The 15525-nt window shown below is 37.9% G+C and overlaps 1 protein-coding gene across 7 annotated transcripts in view; it reads left to right on the forward strand.

Annotated features, from left to right (window-relative positions):
* FGD4 (FYVE, RhoGEF and PH domain containing 4) overlaps positions 1 to 15525 on the forward strand; it is a 226209-nt gene that overhangs the window by 174683 nt on the left and 36001 nt on the right. For all 7 annotated transcript variants that reach the window (XM_061125259.1, XM_061125254.1, XM_061125258.1 and 4 more), the window contains exons 5-7: positions 6756 to 6845; positions 9388 to 9533; positions 9967 to 10123. In XM_061125259.1, the coding sequence (XP_060981242.1) occupies positions 6756 to 6845; positions 9388 to 9533; positions 9967 to 10123 (393 nt within the window). The remainder of the gene's footprint in view (positions 1 to 6755; positions 6846 to 9387; positions 9534 to 9966; positions 10124 to 15525) is intronic.

The following is a 15525-nucleotide window of genomic DNA, read 5'->3' on the forward strand; positions in this document are numbered from 1 at the left end:
TGCAATGTGCCAGCGGGTACATTGACTAATAACTGGGCTGACCCTGACCCTAGTGAAAAGGAGCAGGTCTCTGTGAAAAGATTATTGGAGGTTTAAAGGTACACAATAATAGCCTAGGAATGTATTAAGCAGAGAGAAGTAGGGCAAAATAAATTGTATAGTCTTTTATTATAAGGGAAGTGTATCTTACTTTTTCAGTTCTGATAGTTTAATTATACTCTGGTGTATTTTTGTTCGAGGAAATACTCTGAAAATCAGCTTTTAATACAGTATATATTTATAAGTAAAAATGGAATTAAAAAATAATCCCTTTATAGAGGTATATCAAATGTAAGATACTTTTCAAATAGCATATTTATACTTATTTTGTAAAGTCAGGCCTGTGTATTCAGTTCCAAAAGAACCAAATGAGATTACTCATCCAGTCAGTATTGTGTAACCATTATTGTTTTCCCAAGAATTACAAAAACAAATGACTTCTTAGTAAAGGGCTATTTAAAAAAATATCAGGCTACAGCCCCAATGTACCAACAGTTCTAAAACTCCTTGGTTTATTATTTAAGCGTAAGTCTGATAGAGTAATAGAGTCCTGTGGATACAGAGAGATCATATACTTCTCCCTAAATGTACTGAAATATATATGTTTCTGAAATGTAAGCAAGTTTCAGGAACTAAACCAATTTTTTAAAATTTGGAAGCCATCATATTATTACATCAAATGTGACTGAAATTATTATACCTGATAATTATTACTAAAATGCTTAGAAGTCTGCTTTAAGTAAAATTTATGTTGGAAAAATAACTAGTATATAAATTAAAATGCTCATTCCCATTTTTAAATGGATAGTTAGTATTTTATTAGTCTGTTCACTTGTAGGCAAGTAATAGTCTCAGTTTTTGTTGCAAAGAAGATTAGAGTGAAAGCCAACCATTTACTAATAGTTACTCAAAATCACATACTCTGCTATATAAATAAAATCTGATTTAGACCTGTGTAACCTTGGGCGAGTTTCCTGGCCTCTTTTGAGTCTTGTTTTTTTTTTTACGCTCTGGAATTTTGTTGTATATGTATACTACATATAACATAGGGATAATATTGGTGCCCATTTTATAGACTTGTTGTAAGGACCAGTCAGTCTGTGTAAAATGCTTGTAACAGTCTGCTCCATTTCCTATTCCAGGGGATCTTCCCAACCCAGGGATCAAACCTGGGTCTCCCACATTGCAGGCAGATTCTTGACCATCTACCAGGGGATCCCACACATAACAATCAATAAGTGAATAATTGTTAGCTATTCTTATTATGGTGATATTATCAACATTATTGTTGTGATTAACCTAAAAAATTCTTCATAACTCTGTGATGTCCTCACTTTCACCATAAAGTCCCTTGTAACTTTTCACAAACCTTATATATGAGTGATTAAACCATTTGTTAGCAAGTTTACTTTTGCTTATCTTTGTGTTGGCTTTGGCAAGGTCAGGGACCTAATGATAGAAGACCATCTGTGTGGAAGGAGTATAGTTTTTATAAATAACTGCTGGCATTCCCTTGGATTTTGCAAAATATGACCAGAATGCCCACAATTTGCCACAATCAGCTAAAGTATAATTTGCAGTCAACAAAAGACTTTTTCTTATAAGCTTCCTATTCCACTTCCTCTTCTTCCTCAGGGGTGACCTCATCGCATAGCAGTAGTAGACAGTATAATCTGTTGTTTAGTGAATTCTCTGACTCATAAAATGTATTATTTTATCATAGCACAAATTCTGCTGGGTTGTTTTCTTTAAAGATTTCTGTTAGAAATCCTAGCATTAGAAGATAGAAAAGAACATGGTGGGTCAAAGAGATATCACCACTATAAGAATAAAATGAAGGGCTGGAAAAGGATGGAGTGCTAATACTAATAACAACTTGGATGTATCTCAAATGCTTTTTGATAAGTGAAAGAAGCAAGACGCAAAAGACACATACATACTTTGTGATTCCATTTACATGTCTTTCTGGAACAAACCAGATCAGCATTACTAGGAGTTAGTGGTAGAAGAGGAATGTGATTGACTACAGATACCTAAGAAGAGTTTCGATAGAAATGTTACCTGTCTTGATTGTGGTGGTAGTAACATGATTGTAAGCCTTTGTCAAAACTCCTAGAACTATTCACTTATTTGTAATTTTATCCCAGTAAATCTGGCTTAAAACCTGAAACAAATAGCTGTAGTGTTCATGCAGGTCAGTATTTCCTGTATGTGAAACAAGATATAACTTATTCTGAATCAGTAGATTTCTTTTTTTTTTTCCAGTGGGTTTTGTCATACATTGATATGAATCAGCCATGGATTTACATGTATTCCCAATCCCGATCCCCCCTCCCACCTCCCCCTCCACCCGACTCCCCCGGGTCCTCCCAGTGCACCAGGCCGGAGCACCTGTTTCATGCATCCCACCTGGGCCGGTGATCTGCTTCACCATAGATAGTATACATGCTGTTCTTTTGAAATATCCCACCCTCACATTCTCCCACAAAGTTCAAAAGTCTGTTCTGTATTTCTGTGTCTCTTTTTCTGTTTTGCATATAGGGTTATCGTTATCACCTTTCTAAATTCCATATATATGTGTTAGTATGCTGTAATGTTCTTTATCTTTCTGGCTTACTTCACTCTGTATAATGGGCTCCAGCTTCATCCATCTCATTAGGACTGGTTCAAATGAATTCTTTTTAATGGCTGAGTAATATTCCATGGTGAATATGTACCACAGCTTCCTTATCCATTCATCTGCTGATGGGCATCTAGGTTGCTTCCATGTCCTGGCTATTATAAACAGTGCTGCGATGAACATTGGGGTGCACGTGTCTCTTTCAGATCTGGTTTCCTCAGTGTGTATGCCCAGAAGTGGGATTGCTGGGTCATATGGCAGTTCTATTTCCAGTTTTTTAAGAAATCTCCACACTGTTTTCCATAGCGGCTGTACTAGTTTGCATTCCCACCAACAGTGTAAGAGGGTTCCCTTTTCTCCACACCCTCTCCAGCATTTATTGCTTGTAGACTTTTGGATAGCAGCCAACCTGACTGGCGTGTAATGATACCTCATTGCGGTTTTGATTTGCATTTCTCTAATAATGAGTGATGTTGAGCATCTTTTCTTATGTATTTACTTATTATACTTATAGCTTTGTAAGTAACATTTTTAGTTCATTAGGTATTTTATTTTCTTCTCTATAAATAATGATCATCTAAAAGTTCCTTGAAAGTTTGTTTCATGGAATATACTGCATATGTTTTTTAGTATTTTAAGTTTTTTATATTGATCAGGATGCTACCGGTAACAGCAGGACTACTCATCAGTCAGTCGGTTCAGTCACTCAGTTGTGTCCAACTCTTTGTGACCTCATGGACTGCAGCATGCCAGGCTTCCCTGTCCATCACCAACTCCCAGAGCTTGCTCAAATTCATGTCCATTGAGTCAGTGATGCCATCTAACCATCTCATCCTCTGTCGTCCCCTTCTCCTCATGCCTTCAATCTTTCCCAGCATCAGGGTCTTTTCCAGTGAGTCAGTTCTTCTCATCAGGTGGCCAAAGTATTAGAGCTTCAGTTTCAGCATCAGTCCTTCCAATGAATATTCAGGACTGATCTCCCTTAGGATGAACTGGTTGGATCTCCTTGCAGTCCAAGGGAATCTCAAAAGTCTTCTCCAACACCACAGTTCAAAAGCATCAATTCTTCAGCTTTCTTTATAGTGCAGCAGTCACATCCTGCACGACTACTGGAAAAACCATAGCTTTGACTAGGTGGACCTTTGTTGGCAAAGTAATGTCTGATTTTTATTTTGTCATAGCTTTTCTTCCAAGGAGCAAGTGTCTTTAATTTAATGGTTGCAGTCACAATTTTCAGTGATTTTGGAGTCCAAGAAAATAAAGTCTGTCACTGTTTCCATTGTTTCCCCATCTCTTTGCCATGAATTGATGGGACCGGATGCCATGATCTTAGTTTTTATAATGTTGAGTTCTACACTTGATCTTAGCCAAAAGGCCAAGAAGCAATGAATGTTGAGTTCTAAGCCAGCTTTTTCACTCTCCTGTTTCACTTTCATCAAGAGACTCTTTAGTTCCTCTTCTCTTTCTGCCATAAGGGTGGTATCATCTGCATATCTGAAGTTATTGGTATTTCCCTGGCAATTGTGATTCCAGCTTGTGCTTCATCCACCCTGGCATTTCTCATGATGTACTCTGCATATAACTTAAATAAGCAGGGTGACAGTATACAGATTTGACATACTCCTTTCCCAGTTTGAAACCAGTCCGTTGTTCCATGTCCAGTTCTAACTGTTGCTTTTCTTGACCTGCATACAGATTTCTCAGGAGGCAGGTCAGGTGGTCTGATATTCCCATCTTTTTAAGAATTTTCCACAGTTTGTTGTGATCCACACAGTCAAAGGTTTTGGCGTAGTGAATAAGGCAGAAGTAGATGTTTTTCTCAGCCTCCTTAAATAATAAGGAGGTTTATTGGCTTCATTTCTGTGGTTATGAGATGACTGCCTTTTAGCACTTAGGCCTGCACATGCCCTCATCTACATGGAGCAGCAAACAGATCTCTTTTTCTTTGTTTCTTCGTTAAGGGTAGGGAGCCTTCTTTTCCAAAGCTGCCATTGCATATTGTCTCATGTCACATTGGCTCCTAAACCAATTGCTGTATACCGTTGATAGCGACACCATTCAGGGCTCCCTTTTCATCTGTGGATAAGGTCAGTTTCCGCAACGGAAAGATTACAGTACTGGGATAGACACACCAACCAAATCTGGATACCATTAAGAGATAAGGGGAAGGGAGGGATGCCGGGCAGGCAAGCAACAATGCTAGTACTTTACTCTGAATTTATTAAGTTAAACCAAAATCTTGACAAATTGTGGAATTTGATTGCTATGTAGTTCCTATTTCAGTGTTTCTGAGACCACAAATTATTTAAACAGCATTATGTCACTTTATCCTAAAGACTCACATAAAAATATCTCAATTCAGTGGTAATGTAAGAAGCAACATGGTAACTTTTCACATTAGAATATACATTGCATATAAAGCATAAAGTAGATGTCGTATATGTTTAATACCATGAAATATTTACACAACTTCATAGCATTTTATACAGAGTTCAAAATGTAGCCTTTATACACATTAGACACTGGCTTAAAGTATACTTTGGTCTGCTTTGGTACTAAAGTTTTTACTAAACTCATTATATTCATACTCTCCGAGAATGAAAAGAGTATTTCAGAAAAGTAAGTAGGTAGAAACAACTCTGAATGGTACATAGAGCCTAGATTTTATCCTGTTAGTGAGAAGAGGACTGTTGGAGACTTTTTTTCCCTTTCCTATTAGAATTAGAATTAGGTGAGCAGAGCAGAGTTTTAGAAGGATTCCTTATACAATAGTATTCAAGGTGGGTTAAGTGAAAGTGAAGTCGCTCAGTCGTGTCTGACTCTTTGCGACCCCGTCGACTGTAGCCTACCAGGCTTCTCCGTCCATGGGATTCACCAGGCAAGAATACTGGAGTGGATTGCCATTTCCTTCTCCAGGGGATCTTCCCGACCCAGGGGGATTGAACCCAGGTCTCCTGCATTGCAGACAGATGCTTTAACCTCTGAGCCACCAGGGAAGCCCTCAAGGTGGGTTAGAGCCACCAAAATAATGGAATCAAATAATTAGACAACTGTTGATTGGCCTGGGCTTGAGATACGGTATGAGCAAACAGGGTACTAGTGATGAGAACTTAAAAGATGATGCTAAAGACAGAATATTATGAATAGGAGTTGGTGGCTGACTGGATTTTGTGATAGGGAACTAAGCTTGAAGTAATTTAAGTCAGCTGACTAGAAAGGGATAGAACCACTGCTGGGTTGGTAAGGTCCAAGGATGGTGGTAGGATGGAGATTTTACAGAAAAGGTAATGAGGTCTTAGATTTACAACATGTCAAAGCAATAATAAATGTCCAGCAATATTTAGGCATGTGTGACTGCTGTTCATCATTCATTCAGTGATATTTTATTGAATGCCAGTTTATTGAAACACTGTAGTAGACACAAGAGATGGATCAGTTAACAAGGGGAAAATGTTCCTATCCTCATGGCACTAGTAAGGTTATACAAAGATATTTAAGAGTTAAATAGATGTAAACTGAGGAAATAATAAAGTATGGATTTAATTAAAAATAACGTAGGTAGAGGGGAGATGGGTAGCAGCATAGATGAAAGACCATTAACAATGAGTTGATGTTGGATCTTGGTGATGGACACATGGGAATTTGCTTTACTGTTTTCTCTAGTTCTATATAAGATTGAAATTTTCTATAATTAAAAAGAAATTTTAAGCTAAAAAGTTCTGTGCATAGAGCTAATAAAGTGATTCAAGCATGTGCAAAGAGTAGCCTGAAAGAGGTAGAGGGGAAATGAGGAAAGTGTAGTACCTGGGAAATAAAAAAAATAAAAGATGTTTCAGGGAAAAGATGGATGATACTGTTAATTGATACAGAGATCAGAGAAGTTATAACCTAAAGAAGTTGTCATAGGTTAAATCTAGCAGATTGCTGATGTCTAGTTTTGTTCATTTCTGGTTAGATGTTCCTCGATGACTTAAGGAAATTGGGTATGTGAGAAGCTTAAGAAAACTTTTGATGAAACCATTTGATAATGTTTATTACTTTAGAAATACCATCCAAGCTTTCTTTACTAATATGTGAATTTCTCGTCTGTTTTTAGGAGACTGATGAGCAAAAACTTCACAAAATAGCCAATGAACTTTTGCTTACGGAAAGAGCTTATGTCAGCCGACTTGATCTCTTAGATCAGGTAATATTTTCTCTTTCAGAATTACTTTATTTTTGTCATTATACATCACTTTAACTTAGTAATTAAAGTGTTTTAGAAACTGCAAGAAGGACTTGCCTATTTCTGGCTGTTTCCTCAAGGAAACTGCTAACATTTTCAACTTTGTCAGTGAATTAATTAGGTATAAAGGTTTCATAATTCATAGAAAACAGATTGAAAGACTCTCTTATGGGTCTTTATCTGTGTCTTTCAACCCTAAACCCTACTCTGTTTCTTGACCCTTTATTGTGATCCTGAAGACCATGTTACTAAATAGGAGATTCTGGTACTGGCATGAATACATCACTGATTCTTGTCTCACTTGCTGTTCAGCCATTGAGAGTGATTGGAATTGCCTACAGTCATAGGACCAGATGGAAATTTGAGATTTCACTTGTTCAGCCTTGCATGAAAAGTTAAAAACAGTGCCTGGTGTTAACAGTTGTTGAATATGTGAATAACATTTTGTACTTTTATCATGGTAGAGGCTCGTGAATCATCTCAAGTATACATTCGCAAAAAAAGTTTTAAAATGCATCATTAAGAATAACTGTTCAACACAATGGCCCCTTAATCCTGTTACATTGATAAAAGATCAAGATAATTGGTAGATTGCAGATATAGACTCCTCTTATTAGAAGAGAAAATGAGTATTATGTTTGAGTGTTACTTTCAAGAAGGCTTGTCCCACTGTAGCAATTGGAAAATGGAACTTTGTGGAAACAGGTCATCCTGGGCATGCCTCCTCATCAGGAGTCCCTGGACTAAGCTATGTTGCCTGTTAGGGTGAGCCTGAAGGGGCCTGATTAAGACTTGTGTTCTCCAAAGTAATGAGTTTGTGACTCAAATACTCACTTTCCAAGGAATTTCACCATAAATCAATCAATTTATGTTGATTTCTACCTTTGAAATAATGTCCCTTCTAATGGAGATTACAAACCTGAAACTTTTAGATATTCTTCTAGTGGAAATGTGCTTTTTCCTCTTATCAGGTTGCACTTTTTTTTCTTTCTTTTTTCCAGCCATAGTATCTTGTTAGTGACATTGGCTGACCTTTTAGAATTTAGAGTCTTAATTGGTAAAATATCCTATTGGAGTCTCTAAGGACATAATTTTGTATTCTTTTTGCCTCCCAAGAAAATGCAATAGAGGTGAATTTAGAAAATAAACAACCATCTGGACATTATGAAAGAACAGACTTCCTTCTGCCTACATTTAACAGAATGGCAATTAAGAGGTATAGTAGCCCTACTGGAGTAGAGCTAAGACTGCAAAACTATTTTTACTGTCTTTAAAATACCTGTTATTATGTATAAGAAAAGATTTTTTTATGCTCATTTCTGAGTTTTAAGTTACCATACATTATTACTTTGTAAAGCAGGAAAACATCTGAGAACCAAAATACTCTTTTGTTCATATGTTGACTGCCTTTTTATTAAGTGCCTGTCATGCTATGAGAACTAATTCACAGTGTTCTCTGTCCCCAAAGAGTGTACAGTTTAAATAGGGAAGATGAGATTTATGCCAATAAATTATAATAAAGGGCAACATGTAATACATAAAAGTCATTCAAAATATAAAGAGGAGTGGAAAATACAATTATTGTGCATATATATCATTTTCCACATCTCTTAACTCTGCCTATGGATAGGAAGGGTAAATCCTATTGAAACCATTTTTCTCAGATTTGAACTTCAACCCATGTTCCAGGACTCAAGCCTGGCCAAAACTCTGCTTAGGACTCTAACACACATGGCTGGGACTTGACATTCACCTAAAACCTACAGTAATGAAGCTCAGGTTCTCGATGTCTCATCACAGAAAGAATTCAGTGAGAGACAAAGTGATAGATAAAAAGTGGATTTATTCAGAGAGAAACACACTCCACAGACAGAGTGTGGGCCATCACAGAAGGCAAGTGTTGTGGCCCCAAAATGCGGCATAATCAGTTTTTATGAGCTGGGTAACTTCATAGGCTAATGAGTGGAAAGATTATTCCAACTATTTTGGGGAAGGGGTGGAAATTTCTAGGAATTGGGCCACCACCCACTTTTTGGTCTTTTGAGAGTGCCTTGGGACTGTCGTGGTGCCTCTGAGGGTGTCATTTAGCTTGCTGATTGAAGATCAAAGCCTAGTTGAAGTTGGCTTGTCTGTCATCTTGGACCTGTTTGATTCTAATTGGTTTATGTTGTGTTCTTGGGCTATGTCATTCTTTCTGAAGTTGTTCCCGGCCCCTTTCTTCCTGTTTCACCATTAACCTCGATTGGAAATTTCTCTGGAACAGAAGAGATTAGTAGATAGAGGCACAGCCTAGGTTAGAATTAGTTTCCTAATTCTAATTTCTGGTCTTTCTCTATCAAAGCATATGCTCATTTCTACATTTCAAAAGTGATTGATTTCTTGAATCATGAACTTTTACATTTATTCAACAAAAAGTTATTAAGAGCCCACTGTGTGCCTTAGCACAATGCTAGATGGTTAACCAATAAATTTGAAGTAATATTTGCTTTATTCTCTTATTCAGGTATTTTATTGCAAACTATTGGAAGAAGCAAATCGAGGTTCATTTTCAGGAGAGCTGGTGAATAAAATCTTTTCTAATATTTCATCAATAAATGCCTTCCATAGTAAATTCCTATTGCCAGAGCTGGAGAAAAGAATGCAAGAATGGTAAGAGGAGTAGATAACAAATAATATATCTAAGGCAACATTTATGCAAAATTTTTATCTTAAAGATCGCTGAAAGACCTTGTAGTACATTTTTTGGCTTTAGTTGAAAACATTTTAGCTCTTCTTTCCAAGCTATAGTTTGATTAGTGGAAACAAGGTATTAGGGATTATCTGGAACATCAAGAATTCCATAACATCTCTCTTTACTGTGTCATTCCTAACTCTTTTTTAAAAAGTGCTTGTTGCATTCTGTCAGTTTCACAGCAACGTGGATCTGATAAAAGCACAGGATGTGTGTATAAAAAGTGATTACTTCAATTAGCCTCCAACTAATAAAGAGAAATGAAAAAAAAAGTGATTACTTCATTTGGAGTCCTCTTAATTCACTCATTCTATAAGAAATCTTAATAACTTGCTTTTATGTTTTATACAGGGAAACTACCCCTAGAATTGGTGACATCCTTCAGAAATTGGCACCATTCCTTAAGATGTATGGAGAATATGTGAAGGGATTTGATAATGCGATGGAATTGGTTAAAAACATGACAGAGCGTATTCCCCAGTTCAAATCAGTAGTTGAAGAAATTCAGGTAAATAGAACTCTTTTGTTCAAGGTTATAAATTAATTTTTCTGTACAAATTCTAAGGTTTTCTAGATCTAAATTTTAGATTGAGACTCCTAGCCAAATTCTATTCTAAATTATGCAAAAATTATCTCTGCAAAGTTAAAATATTTATTGGGCTCATGCTATATACTGAACAGTAAATTCTCCATTTATTTTTAAGGCAAGGAGACTCTGATTTTATCAGGGTCCACATAAATTTACAAAGTAAGTTTCCATCCAGCTCTGTGTGAGTCTTGCTTTCAGAGGTTGAGATGTTGGAATGAATATAAAGAATGCTATGAACCATGACATTTTGGAAACATAATTACAGCTAACCCTTGGACAACACAGGGGTTAGGATCACTGATCCCCCACTGTTTGAAAATCCCAGTATAGTTTTATGGCCAGCCCTTCATATCCATTGTTATGCATCCATGGATTCAACCAACCATGGATTATGTAGTACTGTAGTACATATTTACTGGGGGGGACAAAAACAACAATGTGTGTATAAGTGGACCTGCACAGTACAAACCCATATTCGAGGATCAACTATATTCTGTTTTGTTCCTTGGGGGTGGGGGGAATTGGTCATCTCATATATGTGGCTTAAAATTTCATCAAACCTGAATAATACATTTTAATAATACCATAGTATTTTCTATTTGATTCTTTAGTCAAGACTGTTGATAACTTCTTTGCTCAAGTTTAAATATTGAAAAGGATTTCTTAGATCACCTAAGATTATTTGGGTGTGTATTCTTGACTGCCTTCTTTTGTCTTACATGGATATATTTTACCTGTGTTTAAAACCCATTAATACAGTGATATGATTACTGTTTTGTATAATTTTACATCTTAAAGAAGTTAGAATATTAAAAGTATCTATATACAAATCAATGTGATATACAATATTAAGAAAAGGAAAAACAGAAACCACATGATAATCTCAATAGATGCAGAAAAAGCATTTGATAAAATGCAACATCCATTGATGATACAAATTCTTACCAAAATGGGTATTGAGGGAACATGAAGTGAAAGTGAAAGTTGCCCAGGGATGTCCGACTCTTTGCGACCCCATGAGCTATATAGTCCATGGGATTCTCCAGGCCAATATACTGGAATGCGTAGCCTTTCCCTTCTCCGGGAGATCTTGCTAACCCAGGGATCGAACCCAGGTCTCCCTCATTGCAGGTGAATTCTTTACCAGCTGAGCCATAAGGGAAGGCCAGGAATACTAGAGTGGGTAGCCTATCCCTTCTCCAGCAAATCTTCCCAGTCCAGGAATCAAACCAGTGTCTCCTGCATTGTAGGCAGATTCTTTACCAACTGAGCTATCAGGGAAGCCCTTTGAGGGAACATATCTCAACATAAAAGTTATGACAGACCTCAACCAGCATAATACTTAACAGGGAAAAGCTTGAAAACCTTCCTGCTAAAATCTGGAACAAGACAGTGATGCCCACTCTCAGCACTTCTCTTCAACATAATAATGGAAGCCTTAGCCACAGCAATCAGAGAAGAAAAAGAAAAGTTATCCAAATTGGAAGAAGAAGTAAAGTTGTCATTGTAAGCATATGACATGATACTATATATAGAAAACTCTAAAGACTACACACAGAAACTACTAGGACTGATAAACAAATTCAGCAACACAGCAAGATACAAGATTAACATGCAAAAATCTGTTCCACTTCTTTACACTGACAATGAAATATCAGAATTAGTTCAGTTCAGTTCAGTCATGTCTGCCTCTTTGCAACTGCGTGGACTACAGCACACCTGGCTTCCCTGTCCATCACCAACTCCCAGAGTTTACCCAAACTCATGTCCATTGAGTTGGTGATGCATCCAACCATCTTATCCTCTGTCGTCGCCTTCTCCTCCTGCCCTCAATCTTTCCCAGCATCATGGTCTTTTCCAGTGAGTCAGTTCTTCCCATCAGGTAGCCAGAGTATTGCAGTTTCAGCTTCAGCATAAGTCCTTCCAATGAAAATTCAGGACTGATCTCCTTTAAGATGGACTGGTTGGATCTCCTTGCAGTCCAAGGGACTCTAAAGAGTCTTCTCCAACACCACAGTTCAAAAGCATCAATTCTTCAGCACTCAGCTTTCTTTATAGTCCAACTCTTACAATCCATACATGACTACTGGAAAAACCATAGTGTTGACTAGACAGACTTTGTTGGCAAAGTAATGTCTCTGCTTTTTAATATGCTGTCTAGGTTGGTCATAGCTTTTCTCCCAAGGAATAAGCAGCTTTTAATTCCATGGCTGTAGTCATCATCTGCAGTGATTTTGGAGCGGCCCAAATAAATAAAGTCTGTCACTGTTTAACCATCTATTTGCCCTGAAGCGATGGGACCAGATGCCATGATCTTAGTTTTCTGAATGTTGAGTTTTAAGCCAACTTTTTCACTGTCCTGTTTCAATTTCATCAAGAGGCTCTTTAGGTCTTCTTCACTTTCGGCCATAAGGGTAGTGTCATCTGCATATCTGAGGTGACTGATTTTTCTCCTGGCAATCTTGATTCTAGCTTGTGCTTCTTCCAGCCTAACATTTCTCATGATGTTCTCTGCATATAAGATAAATAAGCTGGTGACAATATACAGCCTTGACATACTCCTTTCCAAACTTGGGACCAATCTGTTGTTCCATGTCCAGTTCTAACTGTTGTTTCCTGACCTGCATACAGATTTCTCAAGAGGCAGGTCAGGTGGTCTGATATTCCCATCTCTTTCAGAATTTTCCACATTTTATTGTGATCCACACAGTCAAAGGCTTTGACATAGGAAATAAAGCAAAAATAGATGTTTTTCTGGAACTCTCTTGCTTTTTTGATGATCCAGCGGATGTTGGCAATCTGATCTCTGGTTCCTCTGCCTTTTCTAAATCCAGTTTGAACATCTGGAAGTTCATTGTTCATGTACTGTTGAAGCCTGGCTTGGAGAATTTTGAGCATTACTTGGCTAGCGTGTGAGATGAGTGCAATTATGTGGTAGTTTGAGCATTCTTTGACATTTCCTTTCTTTGGGATTGGAATGAAAACTGACCTTTTCCAGTCCTGTGGCCACTGCTGAGTTTTCCAAATTTACTGGCATATTGAGTGCAGCACTTTCAGAGCAGCATCTTTTAGGATTTGAAATAGCTCAACTGGAATTCCATCACCTCCGCTAGCTTTGTTCGTAGTGATGCTTCCTAAGGCCCATTTGACTTCGCATTCCAGGTTGCCTGGCTGTAGGTGAGTGAACATACCATCATGATTATCTGGGTCATGAAGATCTTTTTGTACAGTTCTTCTGTGTATTCTTGCCACCTCTTCTTAATATTTTCTGCTTGTCTTAGGTCTGTACCATTTCTCTCCTTTATTGTGCCCATCTTTGTATGAAATGTTCCTTTGATATCTCTAGTTTTCTTGAAGAGATCGCTAGTCTTTCCCATTCTATTGTTTTCCTCTGTTTCTTTGCATTGATCACTGAGGAAGGCTTTCTTATCTCTCCTTGCTATTCTTTGGAACTCTGCATTCAAATGGGTATATCTTTCCTTTTCTCCTTTGCTTTTCCCTTCTCTTCTTTTCATAGCCAATTGTAAGGCCTCCTCAGACAACATTTTGCTTTTTTGCATTTCTTCTTCTTGGGGATGGTCTCGATTCCTGTCTCCTGTACAATGTCCCGAAACTCCGTCCATAGTTCTCCAGGCACTGTCTATCAGATCTAATCCCTTGAATCTATTTCTCACTTCCACTGTATAATTGTAAGGGATTTGATTTAGGTTATCCCTGAATGGTCTAGTGGTTTTCTCTACTTTCTTCAATTTAAGTTTGAATTTGGCAATAAGGAGTTCATGATCTGAGCCACAGTCAGCTCCCAGTCTTGTTTTTGCTGACTGTATAGAGCTTCTCCATCTTTGGCTGAAAGGAATATAATCAGTTTGATTTTGGTGTTGGCCATTTGGTGATGTCCATGTGTAGAATCATCTCTTGTGTTGTTGGAAGAGGGTGTTTGCTATGGCTAGTGCGTTCTCTTGGCAGAACTCTATGAGTCTTTGCCCTGCTTCATTCTGTACTCCAAGACCAAATTTGCCTGTTACTCCAGGTATCTCTCAATTCCCTACTTTTGCATTCCAGTCCCCTATAATGAAAAGGACATCTTTTTTGGGTGTTAGTTCTAGAAGGTCGTATAGGTCTTCATAGAACTGTTCAACTTCAGCTTCTTCAGCGTTAGTGGTCGGGGCATAGACTTGTATTACTGTGATATTGAATGGTTTGCCTTGGAAACGAACAGAGATCATTCTGTCATTTTTGAGATTGCATCCAAGTACTGCATTTCAGACTCTCTTGTTGATTATGAGGGCTACTCCATTTCTTCTAAGGGATTCTTGCCCACAGTAGTAGATGTAATGGTCATCTGAGTTAAATTCACCCATTCCAGTCCATTTTAGTTTGCTGATTCCTAAAGTGTCGATGTTCACTCTTGCCATCTTGCTGATTCCTAAGATGTTGATGTTCACTCTTGTCATCTCCTGCTTGACCACTTCCAATTTACCTTGATTCATGGACCTAATATTCCAGGTTCCTATGCAGTATTGCTCTTTATAGCATCAGCCTTTGCGTCTTTCACCAGTCACATCCACAGCTGGGTCTTGTTTTTGCTTTGGCTCCATCTCTTAATTCTTTCTGGAGTTATTTCTCCACTGATCTCCAGTTGCGTTTTGGGCACCTACCGACCTGGGGAGTTCATCTTTCAGTGTCCTATCTTTTTGCCTTTTCATCCTGTTCACTGACAGTATTGCTGGGTGTGTGCTGTGTTTATCACTCTAAATCAAATGAGCCCTCTTCAGTTTCAGCAGAGAAACTGCCGGTCCTCACAGCCTGTCCCACCCTGGGAAAATCTTCACTGACTGAGCTGATAGAATAGGTGCAGCCTCAGGCCAGAAGCCTCAGGTCAGAGCTTCCCTGGTGGCTCAGACAGAAGTGTCTGCCTGCAGTGTGGGAGACCCTGTTTTGATTCCTGGGTTGGTAAGATCTCCTGGAGAAAGAAATGGCAACCCACTCTAGTATTCTTGCCTGGAAAAATTTCATGGATGAAAGAGCCTGAAGGTCTACAGTCCATGAGGTTGCAACCAGTTGGACATGACTGAGCGACTAACACACGCAGGCCAGAAGACCACAGATTTTTACTGTTCTTACCCAAAGTTCAGCAGTTTAAAAAACAAAATAAAATTTTCAGATCGTTACATGCTTTTGGTCAATTTCCAAAGTACCGAAATGATTATTGTTGTTAAGTTTTATCCAGCTTTAAAGTTGCTTTTTAAAGGGGTGATTTTGCCAGCATTCTTATACTCAGTCATAGCCAAAAGTCCTGCCCTTTTCTTTAATGTCTCTTT

Source organism: Dama dama, chromosome 22 (assembly GCF_033118175.1).
Source record: "Dama dama isolate Ldn47 chromosome 22, ASM3311817v1, whole genome shotgun sequence".
NCBI lineage: Eukaryota > Metazoa > Chordata > Mammalia > Artiodactyla > Cervidae > Dama > Dama dama.